The sequence below is a fragment of the Protobothrops mucrosquamatus genome, unplaced genomic scaffold, assembly GCF_001527695.2.
Source record: "Protobothrops mucrosquamatus isolate PMUCROS unplaced genomic scaffold, P.Mucros_1.0 scaffold206, whole genome shotgun sequence".
In the NCBI taxonomy this organism is placed as follows: Eukaryota; Metazoa; Chordata; class Lepidosauria; order Squamata; family Viperidae; genus Protobothrops; species Protobothrops mucrosquamatus.
In genome coordinates, this window is record NW_015386561.1 from 321,834 (window position 1) to 347,595 (window position 25,762).

Below are 25,762 nucleotides of genomic sequence, written 5' to 3' on the forward strand. Positions count from 1 at the left end.
GGAACGCGGCGGAACCGCGTTCCGGCACCTTTTTCCGGGCCGGCCGCACCGGAAATAGCCCCTCCCACACCGGAAATAGCCCCTCCCAAATTTTACTTGCATTCCTGTTCTCTAAAGGGGCGGTCCTAGGGTTTGATGAGGGCGTGGCCAGGTTTGAGTTCCGCCACCTTTTCTCCGAGAAAAAAAGCCCTGATTACAGGTATACAAAAAACAGTTTTACAAATAACTATATACATATACATGTCTCTTTAACTCATAACTCATATTTACAGAGAAATTTTGTGCAGGCAGGTGCTTTGCAGGTGGCTTATATTTATTATAGCAATCTAGACACCTTCAGAAATTTTGTATCTGAAGTAAAAATTATATTTATTATTATTTACTAAATTTATTGGTCGCCCATCTTACCTGAACGTAATTCTGGATGGCTTACAATGTTAAAAGGTAAAACTATACAAAACCCATACACAATACAAATAAATTATAAAAATACAAACACAAACACAAATACATAATAATAATAATAATAATAATAATAATAATAATAATAATAATAATAATAATAATAATAATAATAATAATAATAATAATAATAATAATAATAATAATAATAATAATAGTAATAATAGTAATAAGAATAGAATTGGAAGGGACCTTGGCAGTCTTCTAGTCTAACCCCCTGCTCGGGCAGGAAACCCTATACCATTTCAGACAAATGGCTGTTCAGTCTCTTCTTAAAAACTTCCAGTATTGGAGCATTCACAGCTTCTGGAGGCAAGTTGTTCCTCTGATTAATTTTTCTAATTGTCAGGAAATTTTTCCTTAGTTCCAGGTTGCTTCTCTTTTTGATTAGTTTTCATCCGTTGCTTCTTGTCTTGCCTTCAGACACTTTGGAGAATAGCTTGACACCCTCTTCTTTGTGGCAGCCCCTGAGATATTGGAACACTGCTATCATGTCCTCCCTCATCCTTCTCTTCATTAAACTAGACATACCCAATTCCAGCAACCGTTCCTTATATGTTTTAGCCTCCAGTCCCCTAATCATCTTTGTTGCTCTTCTCTGTACTCTTTCTAGAGTCTCAACATCTTTTTTACATTGTGGTTACCAAAACTGGATGCAGTATTCCATATGTGGCCTTACCAAGGCATTGTAAAGTGGTATTAACACTTCACATGATCTTGATTGTACCCCTCTGTTAATGCAGCCTAGCACTGTGTTGACCTTTTTGGAAGCTGCAGCACACTGTTGGCTCATATTTAAATGATTGTCCACTAGGACTCCGAGATCCCTCTCACAGTTACTACTATTGAGTAAGGTACCACCTATACCTGTGCATTCACCATATCACCCCAGAACTGATACTTCTATTGATTTTTTTTCCTGAACATTGAGATGGTGTTTTCAGCATCTACTAGCCTGAACCTCAGGATAAACAAGTTCTTACACATTCATATCTAAAGGGCATTTTTGTCTGAAGGCATTTGCATCTTCTCCAAGTAGCTATGACATATTTCAAATACTTCCTTCCCTCCTTACAGCTATTTTTTTAAAGTATTCTAAACGCATGTTATTCTCTGTTTGGTATTCAGCTTGGGGAAAATACATAACATGGATTGTGATTTAAAACAGAAGAGATTCAATATTTCTCCCAGGAAAATAGCATTTTAGAATCCAAATAAAGTTATGGTACCGAAAACTGGTCTCATATTTGGAGATGGAGACAAATAGGGATAATATTCTACCTTGTAGCTTTTATTACAAAGAGGTATGGAACCAATACATTTATTTGCACTTCTTTTCAAAATCATTTAATTATAAGTATTTGTGTTCAATTCTTGTGTAAGAAAAAAGAGCAAAGATCACTTTCAAGTCTGGTATTAGAAATTCACCATAAATTTGGTGCAATTTAAGTCTTTCCTTTACAGAAATAGACCAGAAATAAGATATTCAATGAAATAAATTGAGAATATATTGAAACTGTTTCAGACTAGAACAAGAAGCATATTCACTTTATCTTTCCCAAAATTGAGGGAAATTGATTTTTAATATATGTTTCTGAAAATCTTGGAATTTTATTTTGTTATTTTAGCTATACAGTACATATTGGTGGTCACTCTTGAACTTGTGAAAGAGAAGAACCAATAACATAACGGAGTCAGTAATAAATGAAAGAAATATACAGAGTTAGTCTTTCAAAAGTCAATTTACTATTACTTCTGGAATATAGTAAGCTTTTCAATATTACAATTCTTGTAACTGTTTATACCTGTAATTATTTTTATAACAAAATGTTATTTTATTTTTCTTAAAGAAAATAGTGCAATACAATCTTAACTAATATTATTTGAGAATTAAATCTCTTTATATTCAATAGAGCTGAACCCCCAAATTAACAACAGTTGGCTTGGATTCCTAATTATCTAATAAAAACGATGAAATAAGAAAGAGAGCCATTTTAATTCTACTTTAGTAGCATTTTTCAATTAAAGTTTAACTATAAAACTTTCATTGAACCTACTAAAAACTCAAAGGATAAATAAAAATAATTAGGAATATTTCAAAGTAAGTTACCATAGTTTTCCTGAATGCTATTCATTTGAGATACATCTACGGTAAGTTTCCTATGGCTAATTGAACATTTTAATCTGCATATAAATTCTACTGTCTTGGAAAAAAAAACTTATTTCATGACACACTAATTCAGTGATGACGAACCATTAGAGATCAAGTGCCCCAAAACTGGCCCGACTCCCGCTCCACCCCCTGCCGCACCCCTGCTCCACCCCCCCATCCTCCACCCCACCTGCCCACAGGGCCACTCACTGCCTCCAGGGCCCGCCGCAGATCGCCCAGGCAGCCAACCAGCGCTATGGCGGTCATGCCCTCTGCTCGCGCCCTGCAGCATCAACTGTGCATGATGGGGTGTGAGGGCACTGCCTGGCTGCCATGTCCTTGGCTGCGCTGATCCGGGTGGGCCACGCTCAGGGGTGACTCTCCTTCAGGGGGGCTGCTGGAGAGGAGAAGGTCATGGGGGGAGGCGAGGCTGGGGCAACGACACGTGTGCCATAGGTTCACCACCATTGCACTAATTTATCTCAATGCCATAAGAATCTAAAGGAACCTTGCCACAACATTTGAAAGTTTCCTAATCTTTTTTTGGAAGACTCTACTTCCTGCACTGAGATATTTATTTATATTGTTTGTACATTAAGATAAAACACTAAAATTGCATCTTGCAGAAAGACTCAATTTACTCCTTTACTAGTAGTCCATTTTTTTTCTAGAGGAGCAGATGTCGAACATCTGCTTTAACAGTTTCAAAGTGTACTGGTATCTAAAAATGTCAACGCCATTGGAAACCTTGCACTATGTTAGAGAATCTGTTTCTAAAAATGGGGTTTTATTAATTCAAATGAATTCATTTTCTTTAAAATGCTGTTTAATAACATTAGAAAAGATTATGTCTTATAGCATGCCACTGCTCAGAAAATAATGCTTATTTCTATTCCATCAAGCTTCCAATGAACTAAAACTCTGAAGATACTGATACACGTTCAGTTAAAAAGTATTTATTGAGGACATAAAACCTGCGTCCTCAGATTTCAAAACAAAGACCACAGAACAAGATTTAGACAAATTACTGAGGCAGATGATACTTTAGTGGCATGAAGTGAAATAAATGAATACCGATACAATATATGTTTTCGTATAAAAAGACGAAAAGAGTAGGCACATTGTTCTCAAATGAAAAAAGAAAAGAAATCATTTTCAAAGTGCCTTTTCAGTGTATTACTTATGCAGTTGTCCAAAGTATTTCAGGTGTAATGGTTTTTTCAAAGTATTATCTAATTATCTTTCCACTTTCAAAATCCTTAAAAAGGACTACATCTCTAAAGGTGAGCCCATTTTTAAAGTTCTTTTAAAGAACACTTTTGTCCTTGATATCAAATTCTCCATTTCATGGAGTCAGAATCTAACACCATTCCTCCCTGCAAGAATGGAATAACTGTAGAAGTTACACCAGAGGTCCTGCATGCTCCAGTGCTGCCCAATCTTTCAGAGCAGCTCTAATATGGAAAGAAAATATTGTGCCATTACTTTTAGATTGCTCATATAACATAAGAGAGGAGCCTGAGTAGCAAACTCTGAAATTCTAGTTCATGCTTAAAATGAAATTTGGTATGGAATGCTACATTTGAGAGAAGGAAAGGAAGACGAAAAAGACTATGAAGGGGGGCAAGGGGGCCCAAGGGGGGCAAATGACATTGCATGCATCATAATTTGCAATGATGTCATGTTACACAAACATTACCAAGCCATGATTACTAAATCATACTAAGGACTAATAGCATTTTAGCTAATGATAATACAAATAAGTAATTTATGTTACATTTTCTCTCTGTCTCTGAGAAAATGACACCTTTTGTCTCAGGTCAAATAACATTGGAGAATATAATAAGACTAAAACCTGATTCCAAAAGACTTTTGATTATTCCAGCAGTATTTGGAGTAGTACTTAAAAAGTGCCACTTTTCAATATATCATATTTCACACTCACCCAAGGAGCTGAAGGTATTAGAAGTGTCAAAGTGAGCAAATCATTGCAACATTCCTCCACAGACTGATGACACTGAACTACTTGATTTATCAGGCGAGCATAAACAACAGTTGGTAGAATCTGAAGAGCTACTTCAGAGGACGCTTGTCCTGGGGCAAGCAAAAAACTCAAATTTTGCCTCATGGCAAGCAGGTGTCTCCACAATTTGCTCAGTTTTCCTTCAAGAGCACTCTGTGAAAACAAAACAAAACCAAACAAAGAAGACAAATATGATGAACATCTGAGGAAATAAAAACAAACTAATTATGCTGAGTGAAAGGCCACTTGCCTCACTGAGCACCTGCAAGCACAATAGCAAGCACACTGACATTTATATAAAAAAATGTATCTTGGGAACTTGGTGAAACGTGAAACTTCAGGCATTTTGCTGTGCCTTTTTTCCCCCTTTCCAAGCCATCTGCGGAGAACATGTGTTGAGGGGGCATGATCTGACAAAGTCAAAAACACAACAAATTGCCAGACTTCTAGCTTCTTAAAATAAATAAGAAAACAGAGATCAAAGCCACCCTCCAAACAGGACTGATTGTTTTTCCAAAAGAACAGCTTAGAGCGAGGGTAGTAAAAGGGAGGGAGAGATTAAAAATTGCAAACTTCTAAACAGAGTATTAGAAAAGTATAAACATGAGAATGTTTATCTTTTACCTACCACAGAATCTTATGTTCTTTTTCTGTTTAAACTTTTAGCCAGTTGTTACTTGCAAGTACTGCACAGCATGTTTTCATCAAGTGAAAATGAAAAAGACATTGTAAGAGCTCATTTGAAGTAATCAGCATAAAGAGATTAGAATTTTATCCAAGTTAGAGACAAAGGCATAGAAATGTAAGGAAAGTGCTGCTAAAACAAAAACAAAAAATGGACTAGCATCCCTTCTGAAGATATATCAGACAACAAATATATTTAAAATAATAACCCAAGGAGAAAAAAGTGCTGCCCATGGATCTTTTTCTTGCTTGAACACCATAATGTGAATGAGCTTTTTTTTATGAACCGTACTGAAGATTTCATTTTAATCACTGATGTTCCCCACTATTAGTTGTAATTATGTTACTTACAATTGATATCGCTTATTGCGTATAGAAAACTACCAATGGAAACAGATGTATTTCAAAGTAGAGAAAACTACATCATCAATACACATATTCTATATAGACATATACAGATAGGACAATAGAAGATACATGCTAATTACACACATACATACACACACAAACACATACTCCATTCATGCATATTTAAAAATGAGGCAATTGATCGATTCTAATATTCAAAAAAGAAAATAGACTATATATAATAAGAAAGGCAAACTGAATCAGATCCAGTCCAAACAATGTTATTCTGGAGCTTTAGTTAAAGATAACTAAGTATTTATTTCTTTGTACAGAAAACAGGAAATAGCAATAAAGACTATGTCTGAGAAAGGCTATTCCCACTGGCATAAATGGAGAGAAGGCCATTTTTGTCTATTTCTTCTCCTGTCCTCTAATCCGAAAGCTATTTTCATTTAGTTCTAAATGGCTCCGCAGCCTTTCATGAAAATAGTAAAGTACAATGAACTGCAAGGCAAGTATGAAATAAGCAAATATAACTTCCTCTTCTAATGGAAAGTCTTTATCAGGTTTAAAATATTGGTATTTTGCAGATATTGGATAGATAGTATATAAATATGGGATAAATATTAAAATGCCCTCTGAAATGTATTTTTGTAATGACAGAAACATTCCTTTTTGGCAACTCTCAAGCTTCTTCCTTCCGTTATATATTCAAGATGGACAGTATTTAATATTTATTTGCTACGTATATGTATGGGTGTGGGTCTATACATATGTTGTTCATAGTATGTTTAGGTCTGTGTCATGTATGTGTTTCACTTTGAGAGCGGGCAACTAAATTTCATTTTTGATGTGTGCTGTTGTGCCCACAGTAAAAAATGACGATAAAGGTTATCTTATTCTATTTTAATTATTCCCTTGGCCTGATGCTTAAGAGAATATTTCCAAATAATTTCAAAATATTTCATTTTATTATTGGAGTTTCTGGTCTGAGCAAACAAAAGATGAAAAACAATGGACAAAAAACAGGATCATGCTTCATCTTATAGCACAGAGGTCCCCAACCTTTTGGGCACCAGGGACCGGTTACCTGGAAAGGGTTTTTTCCACAGACTGGAGGGTCTGTGGTTTTGTGTGCTGCCTGCATCCCGCAGATGGGGCTTTGCTTGTTTATGCAAACCGGTTGCTGGCATGCCGTGGCCCGGTACTGGTCCACGGACTGGGGGTTGGGGACCCCTGTTATAGCAGAAGATTGCTCAATCAAGAGCCTCTTCTATTTGCCCAATACCTTGTTGCTGAAAGATTCTCACTACTTCATTTCAAGCAAAGAACAGACATTTCACATTAACCAATAAATTTTCTCTATGGCCTTCATTATAGAAGTTAAACAAGTTTTTATACTCAAACAGGTGCCAGCATATATATTTGCTAATATGTCATGTCAAGCACAGGGAACTGGATGCTAACACAAAATAAATATTTGCCTTAAATATATATTTAATAAATAAATAAAAATAAGCCTGAAGAAGAGCCAGATTATGTTTAATAAATTCAACAAAGAAAATATATATATATCTGGAGAAGAGCTAGGCGCAGTAGACAATTACATATACCTTGGCCAACAGATCTCAGTGGAAGTTGATACAATAAAGGAAATTAAATGGCGTATTAAATGTGGTTGGCAGGCATTCAGCAAGCTAAGCATAATTTTCAAGAACAACCTTCCCCTATGCCAGAAAAGTTTTTGATCAATGTGTGCTACCTACTCTAACATATGTCGGTGAAACATGGACACTAACCTCACAATTGATACAAATGCTACGAGAGGCGCAAAAAACCATGGAAAGATACGTACTCAGCATTACAAGACAAGATAGAAAGACCTGCACATGGATTAAGAGAACAAACAAAACTACACAATATCATCAAGAGAGTAAAAGAATTGAAATGGAAATGGGATGGTCACATAGGAAGAAAAACTGATGGCAGGTGGACCAAAACAGTCATAGAATGGGTCCCACTTGATAAAAAGCGTCCGCAAAAGAGACCTAAAACAACATGGATCGGCGACATCAGCAAGTATTGCAGGCCCTATTGGCAAAAGAAAGCTTAGAACAGGGGTCCTCAACCTTGGCAACTTTAAAACTTGTGGACTTCAACTCCCAGAATTCCTCAGCCAGCAAAGTTGGCTGAGGAATTCTGGGAGTTGAAGTCCACAAGTCTTAAAGTTGCCAAGATTGAGGACGCCTGGCTTAGAACCATATTGGTTGGAAACATGAGGAAGAGGCCTTCATCCTGCAATGGATAGACAATGGCTAAAGTAATGATACATTTGATAATTATGCAGTGTAATAGCTGAGCTTTAAAAACAAGTTATCTTTCCTAAAACACATGTATTGTGCTTTATAAACATGTATACAAATTATATATAGATATTTTAAAAAAAGAAAATTCACTCTTTTCCCTAGTGATCAATGGAAGCAATTTTATTAGTAATCAGCAAAACAGGAACTCAACCAAAATAACTGTCAACATGCTTTCAAAAACACCACATCAAACATGCAGGAGTACATATACAAAACACCTCTTTCCAAATTATTAAAGCAGCCACATTTTTGCAAGGCTCAAACAACTGCTTAGATATTACCATGGACTGTCTTTGCATGCATGTGCTCATTTAGTTGCTTCAGTTCACTTTTTTCTAATAGCCCGTAATTTTAACAAGGAATGTCATAATTAATGTAAAAGGCCAGACTTACAGAATATGTATTTGAGAAAGTAGAAATATTACTAATTCTGTGCAATTCAGTTCAATCAGGATCATCTGGTGTGATCAGAGACAGTCCTTTGCTGATCAGTGATTTCATTTGAAAGAAGTAAGATAGGGGATTAAATATACCATATTTACCATATACCATATAGTATATTTAATTCTATGGTATGGTATATTTATATACCGCACATAAATATGGTATATTTAATTCTACTTTTCAAACAGTGAATGATTTTGCTTTGTAAAGAAAAAGAACAATAGACTTCAGATACACAGCCCACACTACTTAATTACACAGAATATTTAAAAACATATATTGGAAGGCACGCTGAATTACTTGTTAGTAACAAAAACAACTATAAATCGTACCTATATATCCTAATAATAAAATTAAAAACTGAGAGATGAAGTAACATACAGTAGTTTTAGATACAATGTTTTAATAGAAAATCTCACTTAAATTGATTGTAATGCTAAATAAATGCGTTATTACTTAGATTACTTTCTTTAGTATGAAAGCTCCATAAATTTTAAGAGTAGACTCCGAGATGAAAAAAAACAAATGTTAGAATTACAAAGGTGTACTAAAAGAATGAATGTCACTCTTTTCATATTTCTACAAGGTGACCTTTTCCCAAAGCTAATTAAAAATGTGAAATGTTCGCCAATGTAAGCCTTCTATTTGTCATTGCCCCTAACATGGAGTATTATGACTGTCACAGCAAATGGCACGGTGGAAGTAGGGTTTAACAAGAAAGCTTGATGCACATATGTTAATATGCAATGCAAGCTCTTCTCAGCAGGTGCTCCATATGATGAAGTGAGTTTCATGAATAATTCAACAAGGAAGCTTCTTTGCAGAGACACCTTTCTCAATGTTTTTCAAGCGAGATCAGTAGAAATCAGGAGCTGTCATTGCCAATTTTGCTTCGGTCCAGGTTCTTAAAGTGACACTTTCAATACATTACTGAGGTTGAAATGCACTTTTCTTCTTTTACATGTCAGCTATCAAGGCCTGCTTTTGTTTTCCACACTTACCACTCCAAAATCAAGAACTGGCATTTTGTGGATAATTAACAAAAACTGAGCGTTTGGAAAGCAATGCATCACTGCTTGTCTTAGTCACAAATGACTATCCCTGGCACGGGGGCTCATGGTACATTTAAATCTGATCCCTGAACTACTGCTACAGAGTTGTGATTCAGATCAAACCTCCAGCTGCATTAGCATTTTTCTACACTAAGCCAGAGCACAAATTAATTCTTCATGATACTTGTGGACTCAGAGCTAGGTGAAAGAAACAGCTATGAACAAAATACCTACCCTACAATGCATATGCTAGAACAGGGGTCCCCAACCCCCAGTACCGGTCCGCGGCATGCCAGCAACCGGGCCGCACAAACAAGCAAAGCCCCATCTGTGGGATGCAGGCAGCACACAAAACCACACACTCTCCAGTCCACGGAAAAACCTTTCTCCATGGAACCGGTCCCTGGTGCCCCAAAGGTTGGGGACCTCTGTGCTAGAGTATTCAGGCACCACATGCAGAACAAATGTGTTGGCATCAGTGCATAATCCAGACTTTTTAAAAGAAAGTGCTTTTTCATTTTGTTTTAATTACATACGGTTTATATCACTGCTTATGAAAAAAATGCTTGCATAAGTCATTTCTTAGGAGATCTAATCCAAGTAATTATATCAGGTACATAATTTTGCCATTATATTAGAATGCTTTGATGTTAAAAAAATTTGATTCAATTTTAATGATTTTTTTTTACAAAACCCAAATCATCAAGGCTTCGGCATCTACAACTCAAAAGTAAAAAGAAAAAAAATGTTTATTATTAATACTAATTGGCATACATATTTGAATATACAATAAATAATAAATGGGTAAGGAAATCATGCAAGCATGGCTTCTGGACTTCTTTCCAGGCTCTTTACCATTGGTGGCCATTTGTATGCATGTATTGTATTTCTTTAAAATGTAACAAAAAATGTCTGCTGTATTCATTCTCCTTAGGGTGTATGTATATGTTGTTGTCTCTGTATGACCGTAGGTTCTAATAAGGCCAAGCGTGTGTGCATATCTGCGTGCGCATGTGTGCATTTGTGCATACACACACGAAGTTCTCATGTGGAAAGATACAAACAGGTTCCCTCTGTTTATATGTAAGTAATCAGTTTGCTGCATAAACATTGCATCTATGTGTTTGTGGGTGCTTCTCTACCCTCGTGTTGCATATCTGTGTGTGTTGGGGCAGTGAACACATATGCTCCACTCTAGGTCAAGTGACCAGGAGAAAGGGTGAATGGAGTAGTTAGCAGCATTCCACTGATATTGCTTAGATTTGTTTTATGCTGGTGAGAATCATATGTTTGTGAGAAGAGCAACTATATAAATTAGATAGATGATAGACAGAAACTCACTCACACACTCAACTTTTTCTTTGATATGTGGCACTGGTAAAATTCTAAAATGTTTTTTTTTTACAGCTTCCTGACAAATCCAGCTTATTTCCACCCTGGTCTTTCTTTTGTCAACTAATGCTCTGCCAAATCCGTGTTATTTCCAGAGTTATTCTGTTGATAGACAGACAGATGGATAGAGTGATGAGCCTTTTCACATTGTTTCTTTCCAACATTTCATTGGGTTGAAAAGAATAAAATGACATTTACACAATGCAAAAACTAGGAAGCAAATAAAAATAACTTTCATGTTATTAAAGCCTTACCACGTATCTAAGATTTAAATTCTCTATTTTGCCATAACAAACATCCAAAAGGGTTATCGGCTGGACAGTAAGATTCCCTCCAAGTGTCCAAGGCAATGCAAGTTTTGACAGATCAGAAACCTGAAACACACAATACGATATTTTAAAACAAGTATGTGTGCTGAATTAAATAAATAAACTATGATGGTTTAAACTGGCTGAATTAAATTACATTTAATTTAAAATTTAAATTTTAAGTTTATAAATATGTATAGCCTCTAAGAAAGTTTCCTTCTTTTAATTATCAAAATGCTTTACTTCATTAATGTAAAAAAATTGAAAGTTAAATTTGTATCTAGCTTCTTTAATCAAAATACCAAAACCAATTATTCTAACAGAAGTTTACCAATTAACCACTTCTACTTATCTAATTTCTTATTAACGTCTAATTACCCTCACTTCAAAGTAATCAATCTGAAGCAGACCCAAATTGTTCCCTAGAATTTTCGGCTTCATTATTAGCTTTTTAATAAAGATAACAATAGCATTCGTTCAGGAAATCATGTTTTTATTTTACCCCAAACTGTTTTTTTTCTTTTATGTGCAAGAACTAGCTTTCTCAGAAACTAAATAATAGGGAAGCATATTCTGGAAGATCTTGGATACACTTGGAAATATTAAGAAAGATGCAAACTCAACTGGAAAAGATGATATAACCCATACATTTGCCCTTTATGGGATGTTATCTAGGATCACTGCTTTCTATTGTTTAATTTTTGTATCTAATTAATAAGTTTTATTGTTTGGTTGACTGCTTTCTGATGCATCACATATACTGATTTTAGTATCATTTGTTCTTTTTATCTTTTATAAAGACTTGACACAAACACACACACATACTGTACACACTTAATAAATGCTTTTCACTTTGCCTGAGGTATTCATGGTTTGTGCTGTTGGGAGGGGCAAAAGTCACTTTATTTATTATTATTTGTTCAATTGTATCCAGCTTTTATTAGTTTTACAATTATTTTAATTTACACTTTGCAAAATTAAGTCTCCCACCCAAATTCAGGAATCAAGTTTTTTTTTATCACTTCCATGCCAACTTCAAGTGCTTGACTTTTAACATGAAAATTTTGAAAGTCATCGTATTTTTTTCTCTTTTAACAATACATATGTTTTATCTACAGCTTTATTCTTTAGGTGTTCAAAATATTAAGTGAACATAAAAGGTAAAGAGACTCTTGCTCATGTTCAATTCTAAATGAATAATGAAGGAAGGAAGGAAGGAAGGAAGGAATAAATGAATGAACAAACAAACAAACAAATAAACAAACATTCTTGTTCAGTATTTGGACAGAACCAAAGGGGGAAAAAAGGCAAGAACATATATTCAGATTATTCCTGTACATCAGAGCATGGTTCCACATTATATGCCGTTGCCTGCTGGTTCATTTTGTATTGCAGTTGATCACTGATTTCCCATTCTTATAATAGTACAATTGTTTAGAATTTTAAAATGCAGCAATAATACTGCAATTTATTTTAAGAACAAATAGTACAATAATGCAAAACTGCAAGTATTTGAATACATGGGGAGACAGAGAGAGTTACAAAATATAGAAATGTTGAATGCTAGAACTTTTATTGTAACAATGGCTGCCAATGCATAAAGACTTACTAATGAGGATGGCACCAAGGCAATCTGAACATCTAATTCTTACACCTGAACCCCTTCTTTAATCTGCCATTCACGCTTAAGTAAGGAACACTATATTTAACTATGTATTTCTCAACAAGCAGCAAATTAGTTTTGAGTGAACAGTTTTAGTGTAGGAATCAGCTCCATTATAACAATATAAATAGAGTTGAAAATGAAGTCTACTAATATATTAGTTGATGATGTTAAAATGGGAACCAGATTCTACAACAATCCCAGTGGTCCACTTTGCTATATATTTTCACCACCAATGGCTCAATAAGTACACATGATTGCAGCATGAGAGCATTGTAAGGCTATGGTGGAACATAAATAGTTCTTTATATATGGTACTATATGTGAGAGACTATTTAGATTATAAAATGCCCTAATATGGCAAACTAGGTACATGCAAGTCTAGTTTATAATGTTGATTTTCAAGCGCAAGCCCAACGTCATCATGTGATGGATTTTGAGCACTGCTGCACATAACCTGACAATCTTGTATGTTGTGGCAAGATTAATATCCAATATTGATCCCTTGGATTTGTTGCTTGTTTATTGGAATCCTGGCCTCAGTCTATATTAAGCCTATGATTATGTTTACTGGTGCCATCTTAATATATTGGTAAAAATGATTCTTTTCTTCTAATAATTCTTCCTGAGTCCACATATCACTGAACTATGGGAGGCATCCATCTTTCTATCTTTCTTGCTGGCAGCCAACAATGCCAGCCCAGAAAAATGTGTCTTGATCGTTTACATTGGCATTTACATTTTCTATAGCTTGGCTAGGGCTTTTGCTTTAAGCAAAATGAAAATGAAAATGTGTTTTTCAAATCCCTGAAGAGATATGACAAAGAACCATAGACAAACCATTGCTGTGGCAGCTTGATACCACAGCTTTGGCAAAAATTTATGAACTGATCAAGTTATATAATACAGTAACAGGAAATTTCTCCCAGCATAAATAAAATTTGCATTCTTACACGATATGAAAATTTTTAAACTTTTGAAAAAGCAACATGATTATTTGCAGTTAAAATATATAACTTTTCAGTGTATTCTTCTCGTTGTCCTATTTATAATCTTTTAATCAGCTGACTAAAGTCAAATGGCAGCCTTGACTGCATGGGTGAAAACCTGCCTTCTTTTTACATCAATACAATGTGTTGCACTTGTATAAGAAAAGAGTTAGGACTTTGATCACACAAATTCAATCACCATCTTGACTTTTTTAATCAATCTAGTAGACGCCGCTGGTCCATTAATTGAAAAGAATTCTTCATATAAATAGATTCCTCATACTATCAAAACTCACCTGCTGATGTCTCTGCAGTTTGTACCTCATTGTCTGGCACATCTCAATTATTTGAAGAAGTTCTGGATGTGGAATGATTGCTTTTGATGCAGTTCCTTCAGTGCTAAGGAAAGAGCTATAAATCATTGTATTGCATTAGAACTCTTAATACTTTTCATGTAATATTTTTCATAGCTAGATAGCATAAATCTGTACTTCTAAAATTTGAGAGATAAAATACAACAATGTTTTTCTTATAAAATTGATTCTGAAATAATGAAGATGTTCACTAAAAACAGTGAAAGTTCCACTTATACGTTGCCAGAGAAAAACCAACATAAATATTACAGATTATGAAAACATATTTGAAAACACATAATTTAAACTTCTATTTGATTCACTGTAATAATTAGGAATCATACTAAACAAATGATGAATGGATTCCATTAGTTCTTTCTGTTTTAGGACACAACTTAAAATGTATGAACTTCTATAATAATATGTTACCTACTGTGTTTGTTTTCTACATACCAAGACAAACATGCATGTCTATTTTTTTAAAAGAGGCCTGTCCCCTTCTTTTAATATTCAATACACATAAGCCTGTAACAAGCACTTTCATATCTATTTCATTTCAAATAGTGGTGATACACTGTCTTTCTACTGCTTACCTAACTTTGTCAATAACAGCTTCTAAAGATGTGTTTAACTCCAACATAAAAACAGCTCGGGAATTTAATCCTTCTGTAAGCAGCACCACCTGCTTACAGGGGAAAAAAACATACAGAGAATCACTTCTAAAAGCATTTCTGCTCTCTTGTCTCTGAGCAAACTTTTTTTTTGTAAGAAACTGAAAATAACATTCTCTCATGATATCTGTGAATAGAAGAAAAACATGAGGTTTAAATGGGCACAGTGCTGCATCAGTCATACAATCTCAAGAATAAAAACTATCTGTGGTGGCGCAGTGGTTAGAATGCAGTACTGCAGGCTAACTCACTGCTCACTCCAGGAGTTCGATTCTGACCAGCTGAAGGTTGACTCAGACTTCCCTCCTTCCAAGATCGGTAAAATGAGGATCCAGATTGTTGGGGGCAATATGCTGACTCTGTAAACCATTTACAGCAGACATGTCAAACACAAGGCCCGGGGGCCGGATGCAGCCCACAAAGTGGTTTCATGTGGCCCGCGAAGCCATCCTGGAAACAGTGAGGGAACGGTCCCCACTGCCTTGGCCCTCGCCCAGGCTGGCCGGGAGCCAATGTACAATTTTGTGGTGGCCATCTATGCTGAAACGCATTCAGTCTTAGCTCCACAAGGCCATCTAGATTGAAACAGCGAGGAACCAGCCCCTGCCGTGTTGGCCCCGCCCCCTGGGTGCATGCTGGGGAGGTGTCACTCTTTGTGAGGAATGAAGAAATGGACCATGCCTTGGCGCTTGCCCCGGTCCAACCCCCTTCTGCCAGAGACCCTCAGATCTGTCCTACTCCTGCCCAGGCCCCCACAGGCACCCTTGACGCAAACGATGTAGAGTTGGCCATGCCCACCCAGTAGGCCACACCCACTCCATCCACGCCCACCTAGTAGGCCACACCCAACCTGGCCACACCCACCCAGCCCCGAGGGCAACCGCAATGCTGATGCAGCCCTCAATGAAATTGAGTTTGACACCCCTGATTTACAGAGTGCTGTAAAGCACTATGAAGTGGTATATAAGTCTAAGTGTTATTGCTATTGCTATCTTCAGCTCTAGATCCTTCCACATGTCCAGACTTTACTTCTCCCAACTAAGGTGGCTATTGCTGGCACTGTGGGCATTTTTAAATACATGCTGATACTTGGCATAGCCACAAGGCACTGGTGCACACCGAGTGTCCATACACTAACAATCAACACTGAGCTACTGTAATAGTTTTTGCATTTATACAATCTCAATAGCTTTAACAATGCATTTGTATGTTTAATATATTACAGATACTCCTTGACTTATGATCATAATTGAGCTGGGAATTTTGGTTGTAAGTCATTGAAGTCATTAAGCGAGGTTTCCACATGATTGCTTTGCTCAATTCTACCTCAGGGGTAGGGGAGGGTCTGGGAGCCCCAGTACCACTGGCATGCAGAAGCCTGTGGGCCAGGAGGTGTCAACCAGCTAGATCTACCAGCATGTGGACCCTTTCCCTGCACCACCACATTGGATCCGCTTATATTTCCACCTCCTTGCTCCATTCTGGTGCAGGCCCCATTCTCGCAATGGTTTGGAAGGCTCCTTCTCCAAATTACACAATTTGGCATTTATAAAAAGTTAGCAAAGCTGGCATTCTGAAACGCTGTGGCTCAGAGCCTGTAGTGTTTTTTCCTCTGGAATCCATCTCTTTCACTAGTGTCCTTCTCTTCTCCGGAGGAGAAAATGCTACTGAAGGTGGCATTCTGAAAGGCTCTACTCAGAGCCTTTCACAATGCCAGCTTCACTCCACCAGATCTGAGGACCTGCATTGTGCAGGAGTTTTTCCCCTTCCTGCACAGAGAGGAGGAGAAATCCCTTTGCAGATTGGGAAATGGATTCAAATCCTCCAGAAGCTTCCCCAGAAACCAGCAGAGAAGATTATGAATTGTGATCACATGATTGCAGAGCACTTGGCAACCAGTCATAAATGAAAACCGTTTGCCAGGTGCTCAAAATGGAGTCATGTGACCAAGAGGAGGGCAACATAATGTTTTGTGATGACCAGAAATGCTTTACGGGTCATAAAGCATCCATTCCATGATTGTAAATGGTCATTAAATTATCAGTTGTAAGTTGAGGAGTACCTGTAGTACATACACACACCTCTCTGCATAAAGCCCAGCTTAACACATTTATTTACTTATTTATATTTCCTATTTCTCAACCATCATACTATCCATTCATAGATCCATATGAATGCTAATTTCCCCATAGGAGCTGGGTTTTTGTTTTTTTTTAAATTGCAGTTTGTTTACAGATTCCCATATAGTTGAAAGCAGTCTTCTGTTTTATCACGTGTTTAACTGCTTTGCTCCGCTCAACACCTGCCACCTCACTCCATCCAGTGTAAACTTATAGCAGCAATGACCCAACACAGCCCTACTGTTTTACTGGTTAGGTGGAAGAAATGCTGATGAGAAGGTATTAAAAAGCTCAGCAGCAGCACTTAGAAGATCTAGAATACAAAATTAAGTTTTGCTCCAAGATCAGAATACTCTTAAAATGTACCTTTTGTTCTGAGTTTAAAATTCTCCAAACACTCATTCCATGATTAGAATACGCTAAAATAATGTTTTATCTATCTATATTTAGATAATTCAAAACACAATTTCAGAAAAGTGCTTTTTAGTTTCCTAAACATTGGCAGCTTTCAAATCTTTTATATAAAATTAACTGCAGGTGTTTCACAAAGATATATAGTATTACCTGCCTTTCCAGTTGTAGTGCCTGAGCCTTTAAAAAACTGGTCCGTCTTTCATCAAAACATTTGTTCTTTCCTTCTTCTATAAGCTGTTCGTATTGGTTTCTAAAATATAAAATATATTTCTTAAAATAATTTCAAAGCTCACATAAGGCTTTACTGACCTTTAGTACTATAATTACAATTTTTGGATCAATTTTAATGGATGTGTTAAAAGTGATGTAAAAAGCATCACTTTTAACACATCCATTAAAATTGATCCAAAAATTGTAGTTATATTACATATTTATTATTGGGGGTTTTTTGAGTTGATCATTCAAAAACCGTACTACTTTTTTTCTGAAAGTTTTTCTACATTTTATTGTACTAAAAATAAGTGATTGTCTTGTGGAACCTAGACTTTCTTTAAAAATCTGCTAGTATCTTAACATTTCCTAGTGGGAGTAAACTTCCCTCATGTCTGGGGAAGACATGAGCTATTATATGGAAGATACGGAAGGTTCAAGGCGATTTTATCAGCTTTGTCCTAGAATGGAGAACAGAAGTTCTTTAGGATATACACTGTTCTCCAAGCAAAAATGCCAATTACATCAACAATCAATTGCTATTTAATTATCAGTTTTAAGAATTGCTAGACATTTGTTTAGCTATGGGAAAGATAGGGAAAAACTGCACCAGTTGCAATGGTTGTTAAGAATGAACTGGATCCCCATGTTGATAGAGAACATCCCCATATTCTTTAAACAGCTTCATTCTAATGCAGGCATGTCAAACTTGCAACATTATGTGACATCGCGTGACATGTCAGGACTTTTTCCCCATTGCCGGCAATGGGGTGAGCGCAGTTTTGGTGTGACACATCTGGCCCGAGGACCGGCAGTTTGACATGTCTGTTCTAATGTGTAGTAAAGATTTTTATCTGAGTTTTTTAAGTATTTATGTAACAAATCCCTAGTTCAAACTAGGCAACCTAACAATTTCATTCTCTTGATTTCTCAGAATCTTCTACCTAATTTCAACATCTAGTTTTTAATATATCAAATCAGTTTTGATTTATATATAGCTAATATGTAGCAGTACCTTAAGTCTTTCAATTCATTCTTTATTTTTATATTTTCTTCCTGCAGTTTCTAAAAAGACAAACCCCAAAGAAGTATAGATAAATTAAAACTGATGAAAACAGAACTCTATTTATAAAACTTTTAATTTTTCTACTCAGACTCTAATGTTTCAAATCTAGGCACACTGAATTATAACATCATCTTGAAGTACAACCATAAGCAAACAGATTTCACTAAAAAGAAATGCTCAAAAATAGGGATATACTATTGGAAGTAATTTGTCTTCTTGATGCTTGTTTAATATATTTTGTAATTCCTAGCAAGAATTAGAGAAATGTTAGTTAATATCATAAATTATTCCCTCAGAAATTATAGGATGTCTCCTTCTTTGAAAGAGGCAATTCTTACACCTCAGGCAAGTAGACAAATCTCTAACTTCCCATAGTTGGATAAAACGATTGAATAGTGCTCACTATCTCAAATGACATAGATTATCGTAACCATTAGCTTCAAAGTTAAGACTGGTCAGTTATAAGCAATCTGTTTTTTCTTGATCTTTCATCATCTTTTGCTACCATAAACAATGATATTTTAGATTTCTAGACTTTTTTGCTGTGTTCAAATCCAGCTTTTCAGAGATATTCAGAAAGTGTTTGCTTAGATAATACAACTGCATGATACAGCAGCATTGGTCTCCAATTTTGTATTCAGTACTTTTTAATATTTACAGGAAATCAAAGGGAGGCTATACTAATGACATGCAAATCTATTACTCTGTAAAATCATCAAGCCATAGTTACTCCAACACTTGTTTGATCCGGAATAGAGCATCCATCATTCTTTGCAGTTACACATAACAGAAATGAATATGCTGTTTGGGCCTGTTTTTGAATCCAGAACTGCTAAACTGAGGGACCAACTCTTATTTAAAAGCCTTGTTCTTTTTTTTTTAAAGCTTTACAATATATTTTTATAAGATTTTTTAGCTATTTTTTTAAACTTTTCTTCCTCCTTCTGTTCTCCTTTTGTTTAACTGTGTCCAGTTCTCAGAGATCGGCAAGGCTTTTCAGAAATTGTTTGCCATTGCCTCCTTTGCAGGGCTGAGAGAAAGTGACTGGCTCAAGGTCAACCAGCTGGCTTTGTGCCTGAGTGGGACTAGAACTCAAGAGTTTCCAGGTTGCTAGCCTGATGCCTTAATCATTATGTCAAACCGGCTCACCCATCTTTTTTTAATTTATAATTAATTTATTGCAATTTTATATTTGTACTGTAATCCATGTCAATTTATATTTCAAAGTATTAAAAAGTTTAAAAGAAATAAGGAAATAGCTGCTTTTTTAATGTTAAATAAAATTTATAAATTCAGATTCTTCAGAGAGGACATGTACTTTCTTATTTTAAAAAAACTCTATTACTTATGTAATCAGCTGGATTTCTGAATGGATTGCAATGGTCTGTCTCTTTCATGCTTATCTCAAATTCTGTAGTGATAAAACAATGTATTTACAAGTAGAAAGTTCCAAGCATGAAAAATAAAGATGTCAGTTCCTATGTTCAATATAAAAATAGCACAGTAACTTGGTTGAATAGCAAGTCTTATTGTAACCCCCTTTAAACTCTGTACACAATTAAATACAACTTTTTTTTAACCTTGTAGTCATTCACGTTCTTCTGGAGGATGTAATGTTCATTGTTGTGCTCATCTTCTCTAAGCAGCCAATTATCATGATATGCCGAACACAGAGGCAGATGATTGCTTGCAGCGTCCTTCAGTTTGGGCTTTCCAACCTATAGCACAAAACCACACCCAAAAGAAATGAAGAAAATGTAAAAAAAATGGATTTACACAAACAGACATTAACGGGAAAAAGCAATTTAAAAAGCAAGCAAGGTGTAATAACATAAACATTAATGTTTTATAATTTTTTAATTCTTCAGATTTCAAATTAATCTCATGCCTCAAATTAAAAGGAACTGCTTATAACTAAGTGATTTCTCCTTATAAGATCTTTAAGACCTTTAAGAAATATGTAAAGATTAATGTTTGTTACCACATTGTATCAATTAAGCACTTAGCAATAGCACTTAGACTTATATACCACTCCATAGTGCTTTACAGCATTCTCTGAGCAGTTTACAAATGTCAGCATATTGCCCCAAACAATCTGGATCTTCATTTTACCAATCTTGGAAGGATGGAAGACTGAATCAATCTTGAACAGGTCAGGATCAAACTCCTGGCTGTGGGCAGAATTAGCCTGCAATATTGAATTCTAATCACTGGGCCATCACAGCTCTTTAAGGTATATACTGTATGTCCATTATTCTAAATGCATAAAATAGCCATTGTTTGCTTAAAATATACCATTTTTTTTTTCTAAAATGCCATTGTAACACGTTATTTATCTGACCAATGGTTAAAATGTGTTTAGTAGTAAGTAAGTTTCCCTGGGGAAACTTTTCTTTATTTCTAATTGCATCAAGATATTTTGTGGCTTTGCAATATAGTTTTCCAAATGGCATTGATATAACCTAAATAATACAATCTATTGCTGAAAATATCAATCAAGTTAAAAAAATTGAGTTGCCACCACAAAAATGGTTGTATCTTCTTTAGCTATATTTTTTCTATTAATTTCCTTTTTAGTATCATAACAGTTTATATCTCAGCCATTGTTTTATTCTATTCCACATTACATGAATTACAATGAGAAGCTTTTATGCTTAGGATACCAGTTTCAAATATGTGCTGCCCCACACACTCACACACATAAAAAACAGTGGTTTAGTGGGTTTATTAATATTATTAATATTCCCCAGCAATTCCCTTCTCAGACACCTGCTTGGAGCCATTGACCAACTCCCCTCCAGACTTGGGGAGTTCATCCTTCTCTGAGCTGACTTCTGGAGAGGTATCTGGAGAAGTGTCCGGAGGAGTCATCACAAAATATGACTTTTTAAAGGCATTTTGATCCACAAAATGAATATTAAAATAATAGATATTATTTATTATTATTACATTATATTTCTAAAGAAAGGAATTTCCAAACATCATAATATAATTCATATAGGAAACTTCATTATATGCCTGTCAAATCTCAGAACAAGCTAGTCCTTTTCACCTAGCTTTATAAAATAAATTAGAAACATAGCTTTGAGCCAGATGTTTAAAATATTGAGATTTAAATGCCTTACTCCGCACTTAAGAGTAAGATTACAAAATTTCACACCTTCACTAAAAATTACCAGTTCTTTTCATATGACTTAATTTTTATATTGAAAGAAAAGAAGATAACCTAAATCAGTGGGACTTCTAAATAAGCACACTTAAACTCTAATGTACAAACAATACACTTGACTCTGTTGTAGGTAATGATGAGGGATGATTACTGACTTCAATGAGCAAGGCTATATTAACCACCATACCAAATGAATTCAAAATGAGCCTTGCAGCATAATTATATAATTGCTTTCTCATGTGAAGCATATTACATCTATCTAATTCTGTCCAAAGGCTTCATTTTTAAATTTGAGCATGCAGCTTGAGAAATAGGTAAACAGCAGCCATATGTCCTACTTTGCAAAAACTGTGAATAATGTTTTCTATTAAGTACATGAAAACAGCGTGCTCCTTGCTGCAAGATTTCAGAGATGGAACAGGATTAGGTTGAGCAAGGGAGGCTATACATGTGCATTAATGTACGGGGCAGTAAATGTTACAGGTATTCCTTCACTTACAACCATTCGTTTAACAAGATACAATGACCTCAGAAAAAGTACCTTACAATCTGTACTTATACTTATGACTGTCACACCACCATGTTCGGATGATCACAATTCATGTGATTGGCAACCAGCTTACATTTGCAACTCGCTGCTATATCCTATGATCATGTCATCACAATTTGCAACCTTTTTTGCCAGTTTCTGGCAAAACAAAACCCATTGGGGAAACTGCTTCATTTAATGACCACACGATTCACTTAATGATCATGTGATTCATTTACTGATGATATATTTTACAATCAGAATACAAATAGAAGTTTTACTTATAATTACTTGGACTGTATATGTACTTGTCTGCACCAGGATGTAAGCCCAAGCTTCAGATCCACTATACAATGCCCATCAAAAAGGCAGGGCAGGGCAGGGCAGGAGTGCTCCAATAATCACATGAAACTCACAACTATAATTTTATGTGAATATACACAAATTGTCTTACAAAGCAAAATACATTTTAGTCTATATTTAATTAGTCAGTTTAAAGCATTTTCCCAATAGTAACCTCATTTGATATTTTTAAAAGCATAGCATTTGAACTTGCTGTCAGAAATGCAGTATTTTTAAAAATTATTTCTTCTAACAAAATCCCAGATCAATTTTGTCTGTTGTATTACTACTGTATCTTTTATAGAAAAGTAGTGTGCTGCCCTCTAGAGGCATAATTTTTTTTATTGATGCTGAGAAAATTGTAGAATGACCAATTTCTCTTTCCTAAAAAACGAAGATAATACAAAGTACTTAAATAATACCGTATGTTATTTTTTTCCAAACACCAAAACAGGTCAACTGAATTAAAATTTTCTTTCAAATCCATCTGGTAAATTCGCAAGATTCGTTTTTCTCACCATGTATATGTATACATCTGAACTAGACTGTGTTGTTTCTCTGGGCCATTATATGTGGGTATATTCTTTTTTTCTTTCTTTCTTTCATTTTTTATTGTCATGTTCATGCAGTATATATTGGAGGTGGTTATCCTTTGAGAGCTATACGCAACGAAATCTCATTTTAATGTATGTTGATTAGTGTACATTTAAAGTGACAATAAAGTTATTATTCTGTTCTATTCTATTCTAAATATCATTATAAGTATACTGCATTAGTTTTCTTCTACAAAATTTAAGAAAAGCAAACTTATGACAAATTAATTGTAGATAGAGCTTTTTGCATTTTTATGTGATTCTGACTTTTGGAAGCACATTTAGAAAGCTCGTAAAATATCAAGGAGCCATCAGTACAATAAATGCCACAAACCGTGTTTACTTGTATAAGAGCTGAGATTGCCTTCAGGAAGTAATAACACAGTGTAATAAAGTTGCTAAGAAATTTTTTTACTGCCAACATATTTAAAGCAACATAAACGTAAACTCTATGCATGAACATCACTGAATGGATAATATTGGAATCAAACAGGTTGTCTAATCCAACATAGAAAAGTACAGTCAGTTAGGATATTATAAAGTACAAATTTTGAAAGTCTATGAATTATTCGTGTCAACTATCCTGGTTAAGCTTACAATCTGTAAACCATACAAACTTGCTTTATTAGGGAGATGGGTATTAAATAAATAAACAAACAAATGCAAATGTGTAAGCAAGATGGGACCTGGAAAGCATACAGTCAGAATATAAAATATATTTTAAAAAAATTGTTTAATTTATCAGAATTTTAGATAATAAATGGATTACAACCAGCGCCAGGAAAAACTGTTTTTTCTACTATAAATTTAGATGAAGATCAAATGGACCTAAGATTCAGGCACATAGATTTCATTTGAACATTAGTTAAGATGCTGGTTTAGAAACTAGGAGACTCTAAATTCTAGGCCTCTCCTAAGCTTGAAAACTGGGTGGGTGGCTTTGAGTCACTCACTCACCTGTCTAAGCCCAACCTATTTCACGGAATTGTGTTTATGGGGAAAATAGGAAGCAGAAGTATTAGGTATGCTTGCCACCTTCATTTGACTATGTTTATGTATGTGTATATATGCGTATACAAGTGTGCGCGCACACACATATACAAACACATATATAACAAATCTGAAATTCTTCAAGCACAGGCCAGACAGTTAACATTTTAATATGTGAATCCCTTGTATCACATAGAATGTTTATTTTACAATATCTGTATCCCATGCCAATCAAAAAAAAACCTCTGATGGAGTACAGGACAGGTGAACTCTAAGCCTGTCTCTGAAGATACCTAGGCACTATTGTACATTCCTACTGAAAACACCAGTAACTGCACCAAACCACAAAGATAACATGCTTGGAGTTATAAGTACCATTCTTATGTTCTTGAGTACCAATGTAAATAGTTACATACATGTCTATGACATTTGCTTTTCACACACCCCTGTAGAGAAAACCCATATATGACGGACACTTTAATTGATGTAAAAAACCTTTTCACCTTAATATACACTGCTTAACTTAGTAGGGCTCAGATGCCCTAGAAATGTCATAATTCCCCAAAAGCAGGGCTTTTTTTCTCATAGAACGCCCAGAACGGAGTTCCGGCACCTTTTTTGGAAGGAACCTTGCAGGGTAGGCAAGGCGGGTTGTATGACGTGTATGAGTTCCGGCACCTTTTTTTTTTTTTTTTAGAAAAAAAGCACTGCCCAAAAGCATAGCTGAAAACTGCAGATGGCAATCATAGGAACTGAAGGATAATCCAGTTATCTGGAGGGAACCAAATAGGAAGAAACTATTCTCATTTGGCTGGGAGAAAATAAACAACTAAAACAGCGGTTCTCAACCTATGGGTCGCGACCCCATTTGGGGTCGATCAACCATTCCACGGGGGTCGCCAAGCAAGGCTGTCCGCCATTTTTTCCCCCTTTTCCGGCAGGTGCCTTACCTCCCTTGAGCTGGGCCAGCTGGTGGTCGGCCTGCTCCGTCTCTGCCGCTTGCCAGCTACGCCTCGGCCGGCGCAGGGGGTGGAACCACGCATGCGCGGAGCTCCCGGGCAGGGAAAGTCCTCGACTTACGACCAGTTGGGTAGTCCTCGACTTACGACCGGTTTAGTCCTCGACTTACGACCGGTCGGGAGTCGCGGCATTAAAAAGGTTGAGAACCACTGAAGTAAAAAGTCGTAAAAATCCGTTCTCGGCACCCGCCCAGAACTTTTCTTCCCTATTCTTATTTCGATTTTCCAGCCATTTGCAAGAAAGGCTCCAACGGAACCAGACCTGTCCAAAGGCGTCTTTCCAGATTTCCACGTTTCTAAGTCCTGAAAAAACCAGCCCTCGCCTTCAACTTTTCCCGAAACCTACACTGAAAACATTTTTTTTCTCTCCGTGGGACAGAAGAGGGAGGGAAGGAGGGAGGGA

The 25,762-nt window shown here is 35.8% G+C and overlaps 1 protein-coding gene across 1 annotated transcript in view; it reads right to left on the bottom strand.

Moving 5' to 3' along the window:
- LOC107285726 overlaps positions 1 to 25,762 on the bottom strand; it is a 41,128-nt gene that overhangs the window by 15,079 nt on the left and 287 nt on the right. Inside the window, exons 2-7 of the mRNA XM_015813959.1 lie at positions 20,298 to 20,435; positions 17,592 to 17,691; positions 14,830 to 14,918; positions 14,180 to 14,294; positions 11,178 to 11,297; positions 4,560 to 4,790 (exon numbers count right to left, since the gene is read on the bottom strand). Coding sequence (XP_015669445.1) covers positions 4,560 to 4,790; positions 11,178 to 11,297; positions 14,180 to 14,294; positions 14,830 to 14,918; positions 17,592 to 17,691; positions 20,298 to 20,308 — 666 coding nt within the window. The 5' untranslated portion in view covers positions 20,309 to 20,435. The remainder of the gene's footprint in view (positions 1 to 4,559; positions 4,791 to 11,177; positions 11,298 to 14,179; positions 14,295 to 14,829; positions 14,919 to 17,591; positions 17,692 to 20,297; positions 20,436 to 25,762) is intronic.